Raw genomic sequence first — 17,992 nt, 5'->3', positions numbered from 1 at the left:
ATGTAGCTTAGACATTGCAGGAACTTCTTCCCATTGCAATTTACCACAAGAAAACGCTATCGTCATTTTTTGCAAGGCCCATAATGAATATCCATAATTGATACACAATTCTTGCACAAATACACAATTCACAGTGCTCTGTTCAGGTGTAGCATGCACCTATCTTCTTGGGTGGGAAGCAATGAAGCTTCATAGGACCATTCTGTACAAACCAATGCCAGCAAAGGAATAAAAATGCAGTGGCAAAGTGAAGTCACCAGAGAATGGCATTGGCGTCATTTTTAAGTAGACTTTTTGAGAAACATGGCAACGATTTCAAGCATTTACAAGCACATCACCTAAAATTCAATTACTTTTCAATCTGACAGGACAGTGTGTAATATTTAGTGCCTCAAAGTGGTACAAAACTTTCATTCAGTTAAAAAAAAACATTGATTAGAATACTAGTCAAAAATACCTGAACTACATGAACTATTATACCAATGTAATAAAAAAAAATCATAGGTTGAGAAATTTGGATTTCTTTTACACAGTGGAACCCCCACTTGAGACGCTGCCATGTTTGTCCAGCATCGTGCCTTCATGCTGCGCTTTGTGGTTCTAGCCATCGCTCGCACCAGACAACACAGTGCCATCAAGTGGTCAAGTATCACATATTCGAGCTTTGAAAACACGACAATTAAATGCAAGCGTTTTCAAGGATATCAACTTGTATGAACCCTGTGTATGATGTTGATCAATAGCAGAGAGCCATTTTTGTCACGGTTGCCATGGCGCCTAATTGGTTCCCGCCGTGTGGCGTCAGGTTCTGTCAGGGTTGCCACGGCGCCCAATTGGCCCCGCCCATGAACACCAGCTGAAACGCGTTGACAGATTGCTCCCTGGGAGTACTTAAACGCTGCCCGTTTGTTGTCGAAGCGTCTGCGAAACTCCTGCTAGAGTCTGTTGTGATACGTCAAGCCCTGTGAATCCCCGTTTTTGCCTGTGTTTTTGCTCTTGTTTGCCAAGCCCTGTGAATCTCTGTTTTGATCCTGTTTTGTTCTCGGCCCGATCTGTTTGATTTTGCTCACTTCCTCATTCCGATCAATCTACTTCCGCGACCAACGATCCCCGGATTGAGTGTGCACTCATTCCGCTTCTCCCCAATGAACTGAGAGTAACGTTACGCGATTGGGTTCTGCTTCCTGTTTCCTGTCCTGGTCCTGACAATTTTAGAGACTATGAGGCACATAACTCGTTAATGGGTCACAAAAACGTTATTGATGTCCTATAGTGGGGATTTTGCTGTGCAGAGGATCCCAAAACATTGCATTCCACATCTAACATGAAAATATCATGAGCTAGGGACGCCATAACCTGGTTATCTACCGCACTGGACAAATATACACGTGTAGTGTACACACAATCCAAATATATATTGTTGACCTGACTCCACCTGTGAGGCAATTAATCCGTGGTCACCCTCTAGTCTCTGACAGCTCTTGTCAGCAATGTAGTCTCTTATATTGGACTGTGTGTTCCAATCAATAGTCTCTATTCTTGGCTCCTAAAGGACATGGCCGTTTTTTATCAAGCCTGACTTCACAACAGAGGCGCACCGAGCCAATGATATTTCAGTGGAATTAACTGCCAGTTGCAATCGCGTTAAAATTTTACAACTTGTGTAGCATATTTTTTCTCTCCTCAAAATCCCGTTTCGAGTGCACTTTAATGACGCTGTGGACATGGGCTGGGGTGGATATGAATATTTTTTTTTCATCAGTCGTGTTTTTGGTCTGCTCAGAAGGAATAATAGGACTGTCGCACGGAGGCAGTGACCTTGTGCAACGAGTTTTAAATTCGGTGTTACAGTGTTATAAAAACGTAAGTAAAACCGTTGAGATGTTCTCACATTTCTACATCAAAAATCACCGGCAACTCTGATCTGATCTTTATCAAAATAGCACAGATGATAAAACTGTCTTTTTTAACAAAAACACCCAAATATTTATATTAAGGGGAGGAATAAGTAATTGAGCGCTATGCCCGGTGAAGGATACATTTGACTATAAAGGATTTTATACAATTGTGTCATAATAGTCTGTAGTTTGCAATAATGTGGTCTGTGCAGCCCTTTGAGACTCTTTATGATTAACGGCTATACAAATAAACATGACATAACTTAAATCCATGACCTCTTTTGTCCGTATACCAAATCGAGCTCAGTCAATCAAAGAAATGCAATCCAACTTTTATCTATTATGGAGGAAAAACAACATTACGGCTCACTACATCCAATTTGTCTCCTCAAGCTCAGCAAAATCATACATAAAAACTGACAGAAAGTTCACTTGGGAGATTCCCTCCTCTATTTTATCCCCTAATTTTATTTGATACATTTCATGCTTTTTCACTTTAATGATGTTAGTGCTGAAGCTTACCCTGGAAATAGCTCCACGTTCCTAACGGGCACGGCTTTGATATTTTTGTACGCATTAGCCACGCTTCTATCTGCGGGAGACGGCAAACGTTGGGTTCGGTTATCTTCGTTTTCCATACTGACATATCTGCTACGTACCTGAGACGGAAAACATAAAGCTATTGCACAAAAAGTGGATGGATTACACCCACAGTTTTACCGGGACGGAAATGGCGGAGCACAGAGATTTAGAGATCACTGTAAATAACGTTTTATATGCTGCGGTGCGACATCGTTGGTTTTCAGTCAAGCTTTAGTTCTAATTAATTAAGGTCTTAAACAATGGTTAATGGTGTTTATTGGTCATACACTATAGATCAGAGGTTGGGAAGGAGCCATAAAAGCAATATATATATATATATATATATATATATATATATATATATATATATATATATATATATATATATATATTGAGACAAAATAGGCTCATTTTGACTGCCATTTTTGTCACAATAATGATTTGAAAACAAGGTGCAAGCAAAGTTCTTTGGTATAAAATGTCACAAAATACTGCAGTCGAGGATACCAAGTCTTCTGCTGGTTCGAGAGCGTTCTCCATCCGGGCACCGGTGCTGTGGAATGCTCTTCCCCCTGAGATTCGATCTGCAACCTCAGTGGAAATGTTTAAATCTAAACTTAAAACTCACTTCTACTCCATTGCATACGAATAACCTACTCCTCTTGTCGGTTGAAAATAGTTTGTGTAATATAGTGTAACAATCTGTGAAGCCCTTTGAGACTCTTCGTGATTTAGGGCTATACAAATAAAAATGACTTGACTTGACTTGACTTGACTTACCTTGGTGTGACGCCTTGATTTGAAACTGTGGTTAAAATTGTGTCCTATTAATCCTGGACCAAACCCTCTATATACCAATATTTTCTAAGCTTCGCATGTGCAACAATCGGCTTTAAAAAATGCAATATATTGAAAAATTGCACTAATTTCTTTTTCTTCCCATATGTCCTAATTGAAAAGAGCCAACGTGTCATGACCCCCGATACAGATCATAGAGCAGTGTCATTAGACAGGTTTTACCTTGGATGTGACATGACTTGAGCTGTTCGAGTGGAGTAGCGGGTGGATAGAGAGGGATACAAAACTGGCAGCGGATTAAAAATGACGTTTCTTTACAAATTTCCACTTCCGAAGATTGCCATTTTCTTAGATTTCCTTGCTTTAATCGCTACCTTAATTTTCACAAAAGTCCAAATTGTCGATTAGTCACAGTCATGCTACTACGTAAAGGTAGAATTTTCGTAACAACTTCATATTTTTTGATAATTGCAAGCTTTATTTTCATGGTTGTGTTTGCTTCTCCTGTAAGGCATCACTGCTAGTCTTGGGACCCACTTTAGAAAAATACTCTAAAAAAAAAAAATCTAAATTAATATCACCGACTTTTGCACAAGTACCAATAGTGTAACAATGCAAGAGACTTCTTTCTTATTTCTTTTTTTAATCAAGCTCCTTTTCTATTGTTATCATCTTCTTGCCTCTCCCTTTAGCATTAATGGAAGTCTTGGGACCCAGATCTAAAAAAGTTTTTTTCACACAACTTCCTGAACTGAACAGAGAGATAGGGAGCATTGTGGAAAGGTGTTCAGCCAATTATATATTTGTATCAAACCAATAGCAGACCAGTATTCAATATGATGTTGACCAATAGCAAACGGGCATCTAAGAGACAGAACAGTTTCACATGTTATGAGTTTTTAGGCATGCAAATAATTTATGGTTGATGTCGTATAGAGGGAAAAATGTTATAAAGAGGCCGAAAAACATCTTATTCCACACCGTAAAGTGAAAACGCTGCATCCCAACGGTCTACTGAAGTGCCTAATTCTAAATTCTCTTTATTCAGGCTTAAGCAGACATATGACTCAAACAGTATCATAAGGAAAATCCCAACTTGTTTCTGATTAAAACGATTTCTCAAACTCACCGTCCTGTAGAATCTTCTTCGCAGAACCAGTGTGGGTTTTGGTCCCTGGGTGTCCATATCTTCCAGGCTTAGTATTGCGCTCTGAAAACACAGGTAGAAAAAGAAATAGGAAAAATAAATCAATAATGTTGAAGCTGGGAGCATTGCGTCTGCAGCATAAAGATTTTGAATTAGTCAGGATGTTCTGCTGGGAGTGAATGAATGACCCGTGTCCAAAATACAAAAATAGCTTCGTTCTTTGTTTCTATATTGATAGTGTCGTGGGTATATCAATCCATCAAGTAGTGTGACTCAGGTCATTGAACACATCAAACATAATTTCTCAATCCGACACAAAAAGTCCAGATGGTTATAAATTCTGCGAAATGTCTACATTAACAAGGTCAATAAAATAGCATCTGCAGCCAGAAGTTGTTTTTAAACAGCAACAGAACATTTTGATCAAAATTGCTGGCAGCAACACAACACCACAAAGTTGCAAAAAACAACCGGATGGTCTATTATCTGATGCGTTTTAGTTCAACCTATTTTAACCTAAAAAGAAGTCAAATGAAGATAAATAGTGAAAATGAGGTAGAGTACATTAAACCCAGAAGATACCGCCTCCTCACCTTACGATGTATTTAGATTACGATTTTGGCCCCACTTAACAGCATTTTCCCCACTATGCAACAAAAAGGACAAATTATTTCGCCTGCCCAAAAATTTTGAGGTGTCGTCGTGCATGAAAAGTTACATAAAAAAAATGCCTGTCTGCTATTGGTCGACATCATAAAATGCTAGTTTGCTATTGGTTTGAGTCATGGTCGTATGAAAATGCCGATACACGATTGGATGAACTACCTCCTACAATGCCTTACTCTTTTAATTTCAATTCAGAATCTTTTGTGCTTGAAAAGGATTTCGTGGGGCGGCAGTGGCTCAGGAGGTAGAGCGCTCGTCTTGGGATCAAGAGATCGCAGTTCGAATCCCGGCTCCTCCGTGTTACATGTCGAAGTGTCCTTGGGTAAGACACTGAACCCCTAATGCCCCCAATAAGCAGGTTAGCGCCTCACATGGTTGCACTGCCGCTATTGTGAAATGTGAAGCACCATGTAAATCGCTTTGGGAAGTCTTGACTTGAAAAGCGCTTTGTAAATGAAGATAATTTCATTTCATGTCTGTAAACAATATTTTATTATTTCACTATGGATCCCAAAATTGTAGTGATGCTAAAAAATGAAGAACAAACATGATAACCGTGGAAATGAAGCTTGCTATAATGAAGAAATATGAACACGGCACACGCATCATTACTCTTGATAAGCGGAATGGCTGTAACCAACCTATGATGCAGGCTATTATCAAAAAATTTGAGGCGATTCAAGTAAGGACTTCTTCTAAAGGCATGTCAACCCTCACAAGTGAAAATTTTAAAAATGATTCACAATTTCAATCGAGATAGATAGATAGATAGATAGATACTTTATTATTATTTATATCTACTATCTGCATCCCCCTCTTCAGCCACAACTACTCTACCCAACCAGCTCAAGTCAATAAACACCAAAGGTAAATGTATTTACATGTATCTTTATCTATAACTTTATTTAACCATACAAACGTATAATACACATTAGTAGTTACTATAGGGCATGTTGTTATGACCAGAGAGCAAAGAAAGGGTGGTGATAATCCTTTTCGTTTGGGATCCAAGTATATGTATATATCCGTTTGTTTGTCTGTGTGTCTGTTTATCCAAAAAAGGGGGTAGGAGTTTAGATAGGACCACCATTTTCACTGTCATTAGGGTAGGTTACCCAAGATGTGAAAAAAGCCCAAAAAGCAGACTCTGCACTTTTGTTTTGTTTTTTGCCTCAGCCTGTTTTCACAAAAAACACGCTTCACATTATAAGACTAGAGGAACATTGAATATCAACACCATCTTTTAAAGGCAGTCAGGTAGGTTACCCCAGATGTGAAAACTGCCCAAAAAGGCTGTATATTTCGGGTTTTGCTGACTAAGTAACTTTCCTGGAAAGAGATTGTACCGTCTGAGGCCAAAAGAAGTTTGTCCAGGATCACAATCCTTTACAAGCAATCAGGTAGGTCACTCTAGAGGTGAATTACACCGCCAAAAAGAAAGATTTCTCAACACAAGTGATGCTCTAGTGCACAGGTGTCAAACAGGCAGCCCGCGGGCCGGATAAGGCCCGCTAAGGGATTGAAGCCAGCCCGCGAGACAACACTCAGAGAAGCGCAAGAGAAAAACAAGCTGCAAGTTGAAATATGTCAACTTGATGTTGCCAAAGCCAGGTGCCGCTCACAAATGCTGTATTGTATTGTATTTCTCTCTCTCTCTCTCTCTTTTCCAACCCTTTTCTCCCACTCTGTCTCTGTCTCTTTCACTCTCTTTGTCTCTTCCTTTGTTGCTCTTTTTTTCTTTCTCTCTCTGTGTCTTTTAACCTCTTTTGCTCTAACTTCCTTTTTTCCTTTTCTCTCTTTTCTCTTTCTCTCTTCATACCCTCCGCGCTTTCTTTTCACTTTCTCTCCTTCTGTCTTTCTATTTCTCTTTGGATTTCTTTCTTCCTCTCCCTTGCGTTTCCCCCTCTTTCACGACTTTTTATCTTTTGTTTCTCACGCTCTCTCCCTCACTCTCTTTTTCTTTCTTTGTCCCGCCCTCTCTCCTTTTCCCTCCCTCTTTCTCTTATTTCTTTATCTCTTTTTCTTTCTCTTTAATCTACTGGTCCGGCCCCCGACAGATTGTTTGTTCTATCGTGTGGCCTCCGAGGTAAAATTTGTTTGACACCCCTGCTCTAATGGCACCGAGTCATTTTAGTTATTTTAATGTTTTTATCTGGGGTACTGGGGGTTAGCATACGTTTTTATCACCCACTTTATGTCAATTTCACCTTGCAATCCCCATCTCAGAACAAATTCATGTCGTATCCCGGGGGTCTACTGTATTTTCGTGACATGACTGTGTCAGCAAGCCAATTATCTAACATCACCTTCTTTCTTTATCAACTTTATCAAACCTCGCCCTAGTTCTTCTGGAGTTCCCGTTACTAAGGGAAAGCTCTGAGGTCTTTTCTGTTGGCTTTGTTGTAAAGATTGTCACTGTTAACTTTGCTAATGTGTGCCAGTGTCGCTGCTCGTAGTCAGCCTGAGGGCGCTGCTGCTGAAACAGAAGCTATTGACAGTCTGCTTTCTCAACTTTATTTAGCCTCATTGACAAACATCACTGGAGTCTCTCGGCTGGGGGGGGCAACATGGCCTGAGACCGAACGTGATCCGTTTTACTTTGAAATCTGAGCTGGATTTTCACAATTAAATTTAAGGGGTTTAACCACTTTTTTTTCACAATTTTAAGACATTATACATCTGCCTTTATCTGAAAAATTGAAATCCATTTTTCGCATTGTTTTTCCTGGAAAATATAATGTCAGATAATCACAAAATTATTTATATGTGTAACTGATAGTTTTGTGCCCTTGTTTATCACAGGGGTGAGTAGAAAAATAACCTGTATTAAATAGTAGACACCTAGGATGTGGCGACCTCGCCTATTTTTCATTCTACAGCAAGGATCAGGAACCTTTTTGACCCATAGAAGCATCCATCCATCCATTATCTGCACCGCTTATCCTCAGGAGGGTCGCGGGGGTGCTGGAGTCCATCCCAGCCATCTCCAGGCAGTGGGGAGGGGACACCCTGAGCTGGTTGCCAGCCAGTCGCAGGGCACACAGGGACAGACAACTCACTCGCTTATTCACACCTAGGGAAAATTTTGACCGGCCAATTAACCTGAAATGTTTTTGGAATGTGGGAGGAAACCGGAGAGTCCGGAGGAAACACACGCAAGCACGGGGAGAACATGCAAACTCCGCACAGGAAGGTTGGTAGCTGGATTTGAACCCATGACTTTAGAACTGTGCCGCCGTGCTGCCCACCCCACAGGACCACAAAAGCAAATATATTTTGATATTTTTTTAAGGAGACACACCATTTATTTGAAGACAAAATACAACAAAATTGCCAAACATTTTATTTCACTGTGTGACGTGAGATGATTTCATAAAATCTATAAGATAATAATGCGTCTCATATCAATATAAATATACCACTTGAAATTGGTCAACCTCCCGCAGTTATTTCACAGGTTTGGAGCTCACTTTAACTGTCATTTTTGTCCTAAACAATAGCTTTAAAACAAGGTGCAAGCAAAGCGCTTTTGTAAAAATGTCACAAAATACTGCAATTCAGGATACCAACAAATTTACCTCCAGTGCAGATGGCGCTGAGGAAAGGAGAAATAGTGTGCGCTCTGTGTATAGCTCCACACCTACCGCTCACCCAATCAAATTGCTCTACGTTCTTTGCTAGAGCTTCTGGGTAAAATGTTGGTTTTGGTTTAAAGCTTGTTCTGTGACTTTTTATCGTTAAGTGTCCCAACAATGAACATAGATTGCTCAATGAGATTTCATATAAAGGATTATTTAGCGATTTACAGTAAAAACAGCATCTTTTGGTGTGTCAAGTTGACTTTAATTGTTGTTGAAATTGCGTCTTATATAAAATGGACCAAAACAGGGCCATCAGTATTGTATTGCCTTTTCATGTGCGGCAAAAGGCTCTTGTTGAAACAATATATTGAAAAACTGCGCGAGTTCTATTTTATTTCCGAGCCATATGAGCCATATATGGCTGGCGAGCCATAAGTTCCCGACCCCTGGCCAAAGACATTTTTCCAGCCCTTCTTTAAAGCATTTTCCACACTATGCCACATCAAATACAATTCTGGTGCGCCCCCAAAAATTAAAAGAAAATCATACTTTCTCAGTAGATATGCGTAGTCCCCTGTCTGCTTTCGGGCGACATTATATCAAATGCTCGTTTGCATCACAGCGTTATGAAAATGCTGATATGCTATTGGCTGACATACCTCCCACAATGCCTATCATTCAGTTCTTCGTAAAGGTTTAGTGAGTCGACGATAAAATAGGAGGGAAGCAAAAACCTATATATCTAATTTGCCCTTTTTTTTTTAAAATCAAACCTGCTATCATTTACTGACTTCTCTTGGATTCTCATTTATGTTTAAAACCTTTGACCAGCTGGATCCTGCAAAAACATGATAACCATTGAAACAATCAAGAAATAGGAAGAATGCACGCAAATGGCTACACTTGCTAAGTTACATAGCCATTACTAATCAATGATTGGGACAAGAATAGGGTGATTAAAGCAGGGAAATCTTCTAAGGGTATGATAATCCTCACAAGTTCACTTTGTAAAATCAGTTAAATTTTTATTCTTACGCCGTCATTAGATCCCCCCTCTGCATCCATCAGATACTCCACTCAACCAGCTCAAGTCAAGAGTTTTGATTTATATAATCACATGTTCGTATATTACACGTTAAGTATTATTTACTATATAGAATTTTGCTCTTGTAATGCTTTTATTTTGACTACCGGGTATTTGGGGCTAAACCGTTTTACCCCCCATTATATAGCAATTTCATTTGTAGAACACTTTGTCGACATTATGGGTTTAATTGAACCTTAAAATAGCTAAATATTCTCAAGTACTTAATTTGAAATTGGCAAGCTGTTTAATTATGTGTAAATATTCAACCATAACTTTATTGACACAAAGGTAGAGAAGAGGCAGGGTCTGTTTAGCCATTCAGAATGCAGAACAGAATGCAAATCAATTAAGTAGCAAGACTGTGAAATTAACTTTGAGTGGTTCTTGTGGCAAACTCTTTTGATTGTATCACATCTGATCCCGTTTCATAAGTTGATGTGAAAATGCTTACCATATATGTTGACATAAGCCTACATCCGATATTAGCTGACCCCCAAAAACTACTTGAAAAAAGCCACATACTTAAAATAATACCCAAAAAGAGAAATAAAACATGTACCAAAACAACGCTAATTATTAAAATGCATAGCTAATAATGATTAGTTCAACCGTAAAAAACATGAAAATAACACAATTTTTAACCATTTACTGAACCTCGTTATCACTGTTTCCACTTGTTATCCCTGTTATCACTTTCCTGGGACCCCCTTATTATTGGCAAAAAGGCAATAAAACACCCTTCATCACAATAAAATGTGATGTGGTCCCTCTCAAAGACAAGTGGGACAGTGCCGATTGAACAAAAAGAAAGGATGGGGAAAGCACTGCATGGCTATGGGCCACTGGGTGGCTAGGACCGTCTTATGCCCTCCTGTGTTTAGAATAAGAACAAAATATGATTTCTAACTTGACTAAAAAGGACTTTTATAATAATGTAAGACATGATAAAGAATTAAACTGATTGATAGAAAAATAGTCTGAAGTTATTTAGTGGCAAAGATTTCCTTTAAGCGGTTATCCCGTCGTTCTTTTCGGTTGTTCATTTTGTAATGTGATGTTTGTTGCGAAAAAATCCCTGAAAAGAAAAATGTAAAAAGAGCGAGATAAGAGCATCTTGGATATTGACTCGTTTGTTACGGTGTGTCCCAGAAGCCATTTACTTCAGAGTTATAAACATCACCAAAAGAATACCAGTAGAGCAATAAAGCGCACGATACTAACTAAATACGATATTCCCTCTTGTTCCACCCACACCCCATTCTGTACAGCTCATTGTTATCCTATCTGTGTCTCTTCTTATCAGTTGCTAATTCTTTGAGCTTCAGATCAGAGACGCTTATGCCGGAATGCGTTGTAGCAGACAGAGTTAGAGCGGGTCGTTTAGAAATGGGAGCAGACGGATAGATATTCAGAGAGATGTTGTATTAATGAATCCGAGAAATAAAGCTGATGCAATCTAAAAGAAGGATCACCGGGAAAAATGTCACGTCCAATCAGGCTGACTAGCAATTTGGAAGCTGTCCTGCTTTTGTTTTTGCAGTCATTGTGCCAAACTGGAGAGGCGACACAAAGGACTTACTTATTAGCTGCCAAAATGGCTACCAGAGCACGCAGTGATTCATTCTCAGAGTTACAGTATTCAATCGAGTCGACTCGATTGGTAAACACCTGAGAACTGACCTGGGGTGAACCTCATTGTGTGTTTAAACTCGGCCTCTGGTCTGTTTGTCTCCATTGTGTCTTCAAGTAGTCGCTCGGTGCCAGTTTGACTCTCCTTTGCCTTTCTGGACCGGCTGTGATAATGGCTTCCTGCTATTTGCAATCCTCCCTTTGACTCCCATCCCTGGATAATGCATTGCAACCGCAAACTCGCAAATCTGTTGGGCAAGCTGATATAAAAGAACCCCGGAATGCCAGCGGGTCGGAATACTGATTTTGGTATTTGTCTTCTTGCAGTACAATGGTTATCTCCAGCCAAGGACTCTTCCAAACCTCTTGTTATGGCTTTAAACCCCTTTCAGGGCAACTCACCATAAATTGCAGATGGGACCGAGGGGAGATTCAAAAAGAGAAAGTTGTTATTGCAGATTGTTCGGGAATCGACAGACAAATATGCGTCAAAACAGAGAATACAGAGAAAGACAGGCAGCCAGCCCCTTTCCTTGGACCTTGTTCAATCCAGAACAAAAAAACAATAACCGACTCTCAAGCTTGATTTACACATGTGTGAGAAGCAGCATCCCACTCTTATACCGCTCTCCCAATGTTTAATTGACAATTTTTGCATCACATTTAAATGTTCAACATACGTCCCATGTCCAGCCCCAAGGGGAACAAGTGTTTTCCAAATTGTCAAAGATAGTCATTATTAAGACTCTTTGGTGGCTGTATTTACACGGATAAAATACATATATTGTTAAAAACTACATCGTGATAGAAGCTGCAAAGTACTCACGAGGCCCCATGTTGGTTGAAAAAGGGCAGCCCAAATGGTGGGCGTGGTTTATTATACGTCAGTGAAAACAGGACACACATGAGCACGACTTCACAATAAAAGAATATAAGATTGATAAACGCACAAAAGATGTAATTACACTCATTATTGAAACGTTACTTTATGTGTGTGTGTGTGAGAGAGATTGTTTTTATATTTAGCAATATAAAAACAAGTTATTTTCATTAGACTGAATTCTGAGAGATGTACATCCAAAACGGCCAACTTTACACAAATCTTGACAAGCACATTGTTTAATTGAAAAGGATTGCCTTTATTGTCGTTGATATCTACGTTGTGAAACATTGTGTGCAACAAGATTGGACTGTCACTTATGCAAAGATTAGGAAGAAAGTACAAACGTGCCGTCTCCCGATACACAGAGAATGTGACAGCCGAACCACAAAATGGCGAGGGAATGCCGGATATCAAATTATGGGGCATTAAAGTAGAGAAAATGGAAGAGGAAGGCCGCGATTGATGTGGATGGATGGTGTTATGAGTGCACTGCAGGAAATAGGTCTAAATCCAGTGGAAGCTAGAGCTCTTGTTGGTGATAGGAATGAGTGGAAACGTAGTGTAAAAATATAGTGGGATGTTTAGATGTGTTCTAAGGGATGGGCAGGGCACCTGTATGATGCGGCAGGGGTAAACCAGTGAAAGCTGTCGGGCCCTGCTGTTGAACAGAAGAGTGTGTTGTGTCACCCTGACCCGTGTGACACTGCCGATTTTTTGTGTCCCGTTTCATCTGGAGGGACGAAAGCATGACCGACTTGGGTCCCGAGGTGCTTAACTTGTTTGGGTTTTTGGGCATTTGGGTTGGCCATGGTCCAAAAAAATGTATGTGCGTTTTTGCTCCTTTTTCCCTTATTTATTTTCTTTGTTTTTGTATGTGTTTGTCTTGCTGTCAGTCACCCCTCTTGAGGGATATGACCAGGGTAGATAGATATATAGATCAAAACTAGAGATCTTTGAAAAAAAAAACCTTGATGATGAACACAAACGGATATTGGAGCTACAGTGTGAGGAAAGCTTGAACTCAAAGTTTGATAAAAACTTCAAATTCCCTTGTCGATAAAAGAGCTGAGCCGATAAGTGAGCTCTCAATTCGCAAGTCCATCCAATTTTTTAATTTACCGGTTGAGTTGCCACCCTCACCTATAGTGAGAGATAGACGGACAGACAGGAAACCATATGAATTCAACAGGGTTTTATTATTCAGCTCTATCATGATAGTTTCATTATTAAGCCCTCTCATTGTGTTACGTTTTAATAACGATTTCAACTTCAGGAACACAATCTCGTCAACAACACCACATTTAGACAATTTGAACGCTTTTTCTTCAGGAAAATTATATAGGACAACATTCTTTCCAGATGTGTCCTGCAACGGTTTTATAATGACTTCAACTTCAGTTTTCACGGTTGCCATGGTGCCCGATTGGCCCCGCCCGTGTGGCGCCAGCTGCGGCTTGTTAACAGATTGGCTTTCTGTCTATTTTAAGCTCAGCGCTGTCACGCTTCCTTTGTCAGCCCGTCAACGAACTTCTGCCCCGCAAGTCGTGGGTTTCGACTCGGTCCTTTTCCTGTTGGCATTTCCGGTCTGGTATTGTTCCTGTTTATTTTGTCCTGTTTAATTTCGGTTTCAGTTTTTGTTTCCGTCTATTTTTGTCCTGTTTATTATTTTCTCTAGTTTTTGTTCCATCTAGTTAATCCTGTTTATTTTCTATATCCTGATTCATTATCTAGCCTGTCTGTCCTGTCCTGTTCGGTATCGACCCCATCTTTCCGATATCAACTCGGGCAATTGTAATCGATTTCGTCGGTCTCTGGCTTCCTGTCTTTTTCCGCCAGACCGCTGCCTAACGTGCATTACTCCCCATTTCCCGTAAAATAAAGGGCTTGTGTGAGAACGTCACGCGTTTGGGTCCTCATATAGTTCTGGTTCCTGACATCAGTAACATTAATCTCGTCAACAACATTAAATTTGGACAATGCAAGTGTCTAACACTTTCATCTATGCAAGTTCTTCATGACAGCTCTATAACAAGACAACCTTTTCAGACATGTCCTGCAAAGATCCTGCAAAGTCGATCAATAAATCCTTTTAATACGCATCGCTATTGTAACACCTTTTAGCTACGCAAGTTATACAACACAACATCCTTTCAAGATGTGTCCTGTAAAGTAAGTTCAGTGTTCAATATTAAGCTCATTATGCAACACTTATAAAAAGCTGCCAAACATTGAAAATCATGTTTCAGAATGGATAGAGATCGTATTTTCATAGATTCCGTTGCAAAATGTGTATTTCATTATCTGTTGTAAACTAACGAAGATTCTTAACATTTGGTCGCTCAGTATAATGGTTTGGACTTTAGGAACACCAATCTTGTCAAAAATACAGACTTTGGACAGTGTGATCGTCACACACTTTCAGCTAAGCAAATTCTTCAGGACAATGATACATAACAAAACGTCTTTTACAGATGTGTCCTGATAAGTTCTTGCAGAGCTTGCGAAGTGAAAAGTGTGGGGAGAGAACAGCGGAGTGGAGGAGTGAGTAAGAGAATAACTCTGCTTTCTAAGCAAAGTTCTCACCTACTCCTCTTACCCAGTTTTAAATATATTTAATCAGCCGATTGAATTAAAAAAAACCTGATACCGATATCCTTCACATCCCCGTATACCGGTGCAGATAATTGGTCAACCTCTATTACAGATTTTCTAAATAAACCCTTTCAACACGTAATGCTCAACTGATTTTTGCATCAAGAATCTCGTCAACAAAAGCCAAATTTGGACAACTAAAGTGTCCAACACTTTCAGCTACGCAGGTCCTTCAGGTCAGTTATTGTCATGATTACTGATGTGACCCGCTCATTTGGCGCTAACTGCCGCGGGTTCTGATTGGCTCCCTGTCAGTATTTAAACTCTGTCCTGTCAGTCCCCTTTAGTCATTCCGTCTGTGAACCTAGTCAAGCAGTTTTTGCTCCCATCCGTCTCTGCTTACGACCTGTTTTGCTCCTGACCATGTCTGTTCTCCCGTTGCGGCTTACGACTTGTTTACGACCCCAACCACGTCTTGCTCTCCCAGTCCCGGCTACTGATCAGTTTTCTGCCCCTGACACCACCATCGCTCGCTACGGAAGATCCACTTCCGTGTTCGGATCACAATCAGAGTGCGAGACTGACTTGCTTCCCGTGCCCAGCGAACAATTGATCGTGGGCGCAGCCCTTCCTCTCTCTCTTAATAAAACTTGTGGTAAACGTCAAGCAAGTGGGTCCTGTTTCCGTTCGGGTCCTGACAGTTATATGCAAATTGACAACTTGTGTTATGTTATGTTATATGAGTACCGCAAAGTTTTTACAGAGTTGATCAATATACTCATTGCATTACGCTTATACAGAGCTGCTAAACATTGAACATCATATTTTGGAATGGAGAATTTGCAAATCCTGAATTATTTTCTTGGTAGCATTTAATAGTGATATTCTTTGGTTTGATAGTGGTTCTTATACAATGTTATCAGTTGGAAAAAAAAAAAACAATCAACGTATTTTTATAGATTCCATGAAAATCGTGTATTTTCCAATTTGCTGTAAGCTACGAAAAATTCTTAGTATTTGATATTATATATGGTAGTTAGGCTTATTTACAAATTGGGACTAGAAGAACACCAACCTGGTCAACAACACCAAATTTGGATAATGCTTGCATCAAACGATGTTGTTGTGGAATGTGGATAATAACTAATGATAAGTATGTAGGCATCTGCTGAAGGTCGTGGGATGACGTTGTTGCAAGAGGTCACAAGCTGATATGCTGAGGGAGCCGGGGCGGATGACCTTCACGAGATACCTTAAGTTTATTTGAGAACACTATAAAGACCAATGTTGAATGTCTGGAACTGAGAACGTGTCCCGAATGCAATAAAGCACGTTCCCTTCTTGCCAGATCTTCTCTCTGCGTATTTTTTGGGGTGACACCAAACGACGATCTCTCCAAAAATGTCAGCTACGCAAGTTCTTTAGAACAGTTATATAACGTTTTCGCATAGTTAGTCAATAAAGCCATTCAATACGTAACGCTTATATAATGACCTCTACATCAGGAACACAAAACAACACAAAATTTGGAAAATCAGAGGGTCCAATACTTTAACACTTCCATTTAATAGGGCTATCTTTTAGTTTCATAGAGGTTCTTACACTATTTTATCAGCTAAAAACTGCAAACAACAAAGTAGTGATCATTAATAGTTGGTATGATAATAATATCCAGCTCGGTAGCCTACGAGACTGGGAGGTCGCTGGTTCAAGCCTCGGCCGAGTCATACCTAAGACTAACAACATTGGTACCCATTGCCTCCCTGCTTGGCGCTCGGGATTAAGGGTTGGAATTGGGGGGTTTGGTCACCTAATGACTCCCAACACAGCAGTTGGGTCTAAAAACCCGGCGTGACAAAATGATTTCCGGTAGATATCATGTTGATGGTTGATACTGGCTGAATAATAATAAATAAATTAATGGTTTGATATTTTTAACGTTTCTCGTTGTTTCCGTCGAAAATGCTAATTTGGTAATTTGCCTTAACAACGGAAAACTCTTAGTACTTGGTATTAATATTTAATAGTTTGGCTTATATAACAATTTGGGCATTAAGAACTCTAACCTCGTCAACAACACCAAATTTGGATAATGCTAGCGTCAAACAATTTTAGCTTTGCAAGTTTACATTTATTTAACGAAAAATATTTTCCGGATGTTTCCTGCTTATTTTGTTGAGTTTACTCTTTCTTTCACCACAAAAACTTCAGGCTAGGTAACTTCATAAAATTAAAACAGCGTCAACCCAAGAAAGGACAGCGTTTTATTATCGCCACATATGCCAAGTAAATTAAGAACAATGCATACCTGTCAAACTCCAGGGCTCCATGCCCTTACAAACTGTCGTATTTTCCCTTATAAAATCCAAAATAATCTTACACTATATTTTTTTTCCAAACATGTTTATTTATGTAGTTTAACATGTTATATTGTACTTGTGTTTTGTTATATTATATATATTGTTAATTAACATTTTGTTGTGAGTTATTATAAAAAAAGTTCAAAATTTAAGTAGCTTGGACCTTCACCGTAGAAAGAAAAAATACATGCAAATAGAATTAAGCAGAATAATACATTTTCTTATTCAAATTATTAATTCATTTTCTGCATTCAATTATTGTTGGTAATATACTGATTAAAGGGATAACCACAAACCTGCCTTTTTTATTTTCTCCTTTTATACTTCCTTTTTTTCTTAACTTCTTTATACAACAAAATCATTCGTAATATGATGCATCAAAGCAAGTGAGCCGTTTGAGAGCCGGTCTCTAATGAGTTGAGCCGAAAAAAATCCGGTTCTCTAAAAAGAGCCGGACTTCCTTTCACTACACAACTCGAACTCGTTTGACTTGATTGATTTGCCGTTTCGTCATAGTCGGTGTATACCGGATGGTACCCATAATTGACAAATTTGCGTTTTTCCGTACAGATTTTATCGTATGTCGTACACGTCTTAAAATGAATAATAAACATACTTTGTACGGCAAAAACGTACAGGTTGACAGGTATGACAATGATGTCATCAAAAGAGACACGGCCGTTTACAATTCAGTCCTACCAACTAGTCAACCGATTTCCTTCATTAGATTTCACCAAGAGACACATTAATTACCAAGTAGTTAATCGAG

At 39.4% G+C, this 17,992-nt stretch overlaps 1 protein-coding gene across 1 annotated transcript in view; it reads right to left on the bottom strand.

Moving 5' to 3' along the window:
• Positions 1-17,992, bottom strand: part of spock1 (SPARC (osteonectin), cwcv and kazal like domains proteoglycan 1) — a 138,316-nt gene that overhangs the window by 53,610 nt on the left and 66,714 nt on the right. Inside the window, exon 4 of the mRNA XM_088343770.1 lies at positions 4,408-4,488. Within this exon, the coding sequence (XP_088199896.1) occupies positions 4,408-4,488 (81 nt within the window). The remainder of the gene's footprint in view (positions 1-4,407; positions 4,489-17,992) is intronic.

This window comes from Urocampus carinirostris, chromosome 9 (genome assembly GCF_059441175.1).
Source record: "Urocampus carinirostris isolate Australia breed hairy pipefish chromosome 9, RoL_Ucar_1.0, whole genome shotgun sequence".
NCBI classification, from domain to species: Eukaryota; Metazoa; Chordata; class Actinopteri; order Syngnathiformes; family Syngnathidae; genus Urocampus; species Urocampus carinirostris.
The sequence above is the reverse complement of the archived record's forward strand: the minus strand, read 5'-3'. Positions and strand labels throughout refer to the sequence as shown.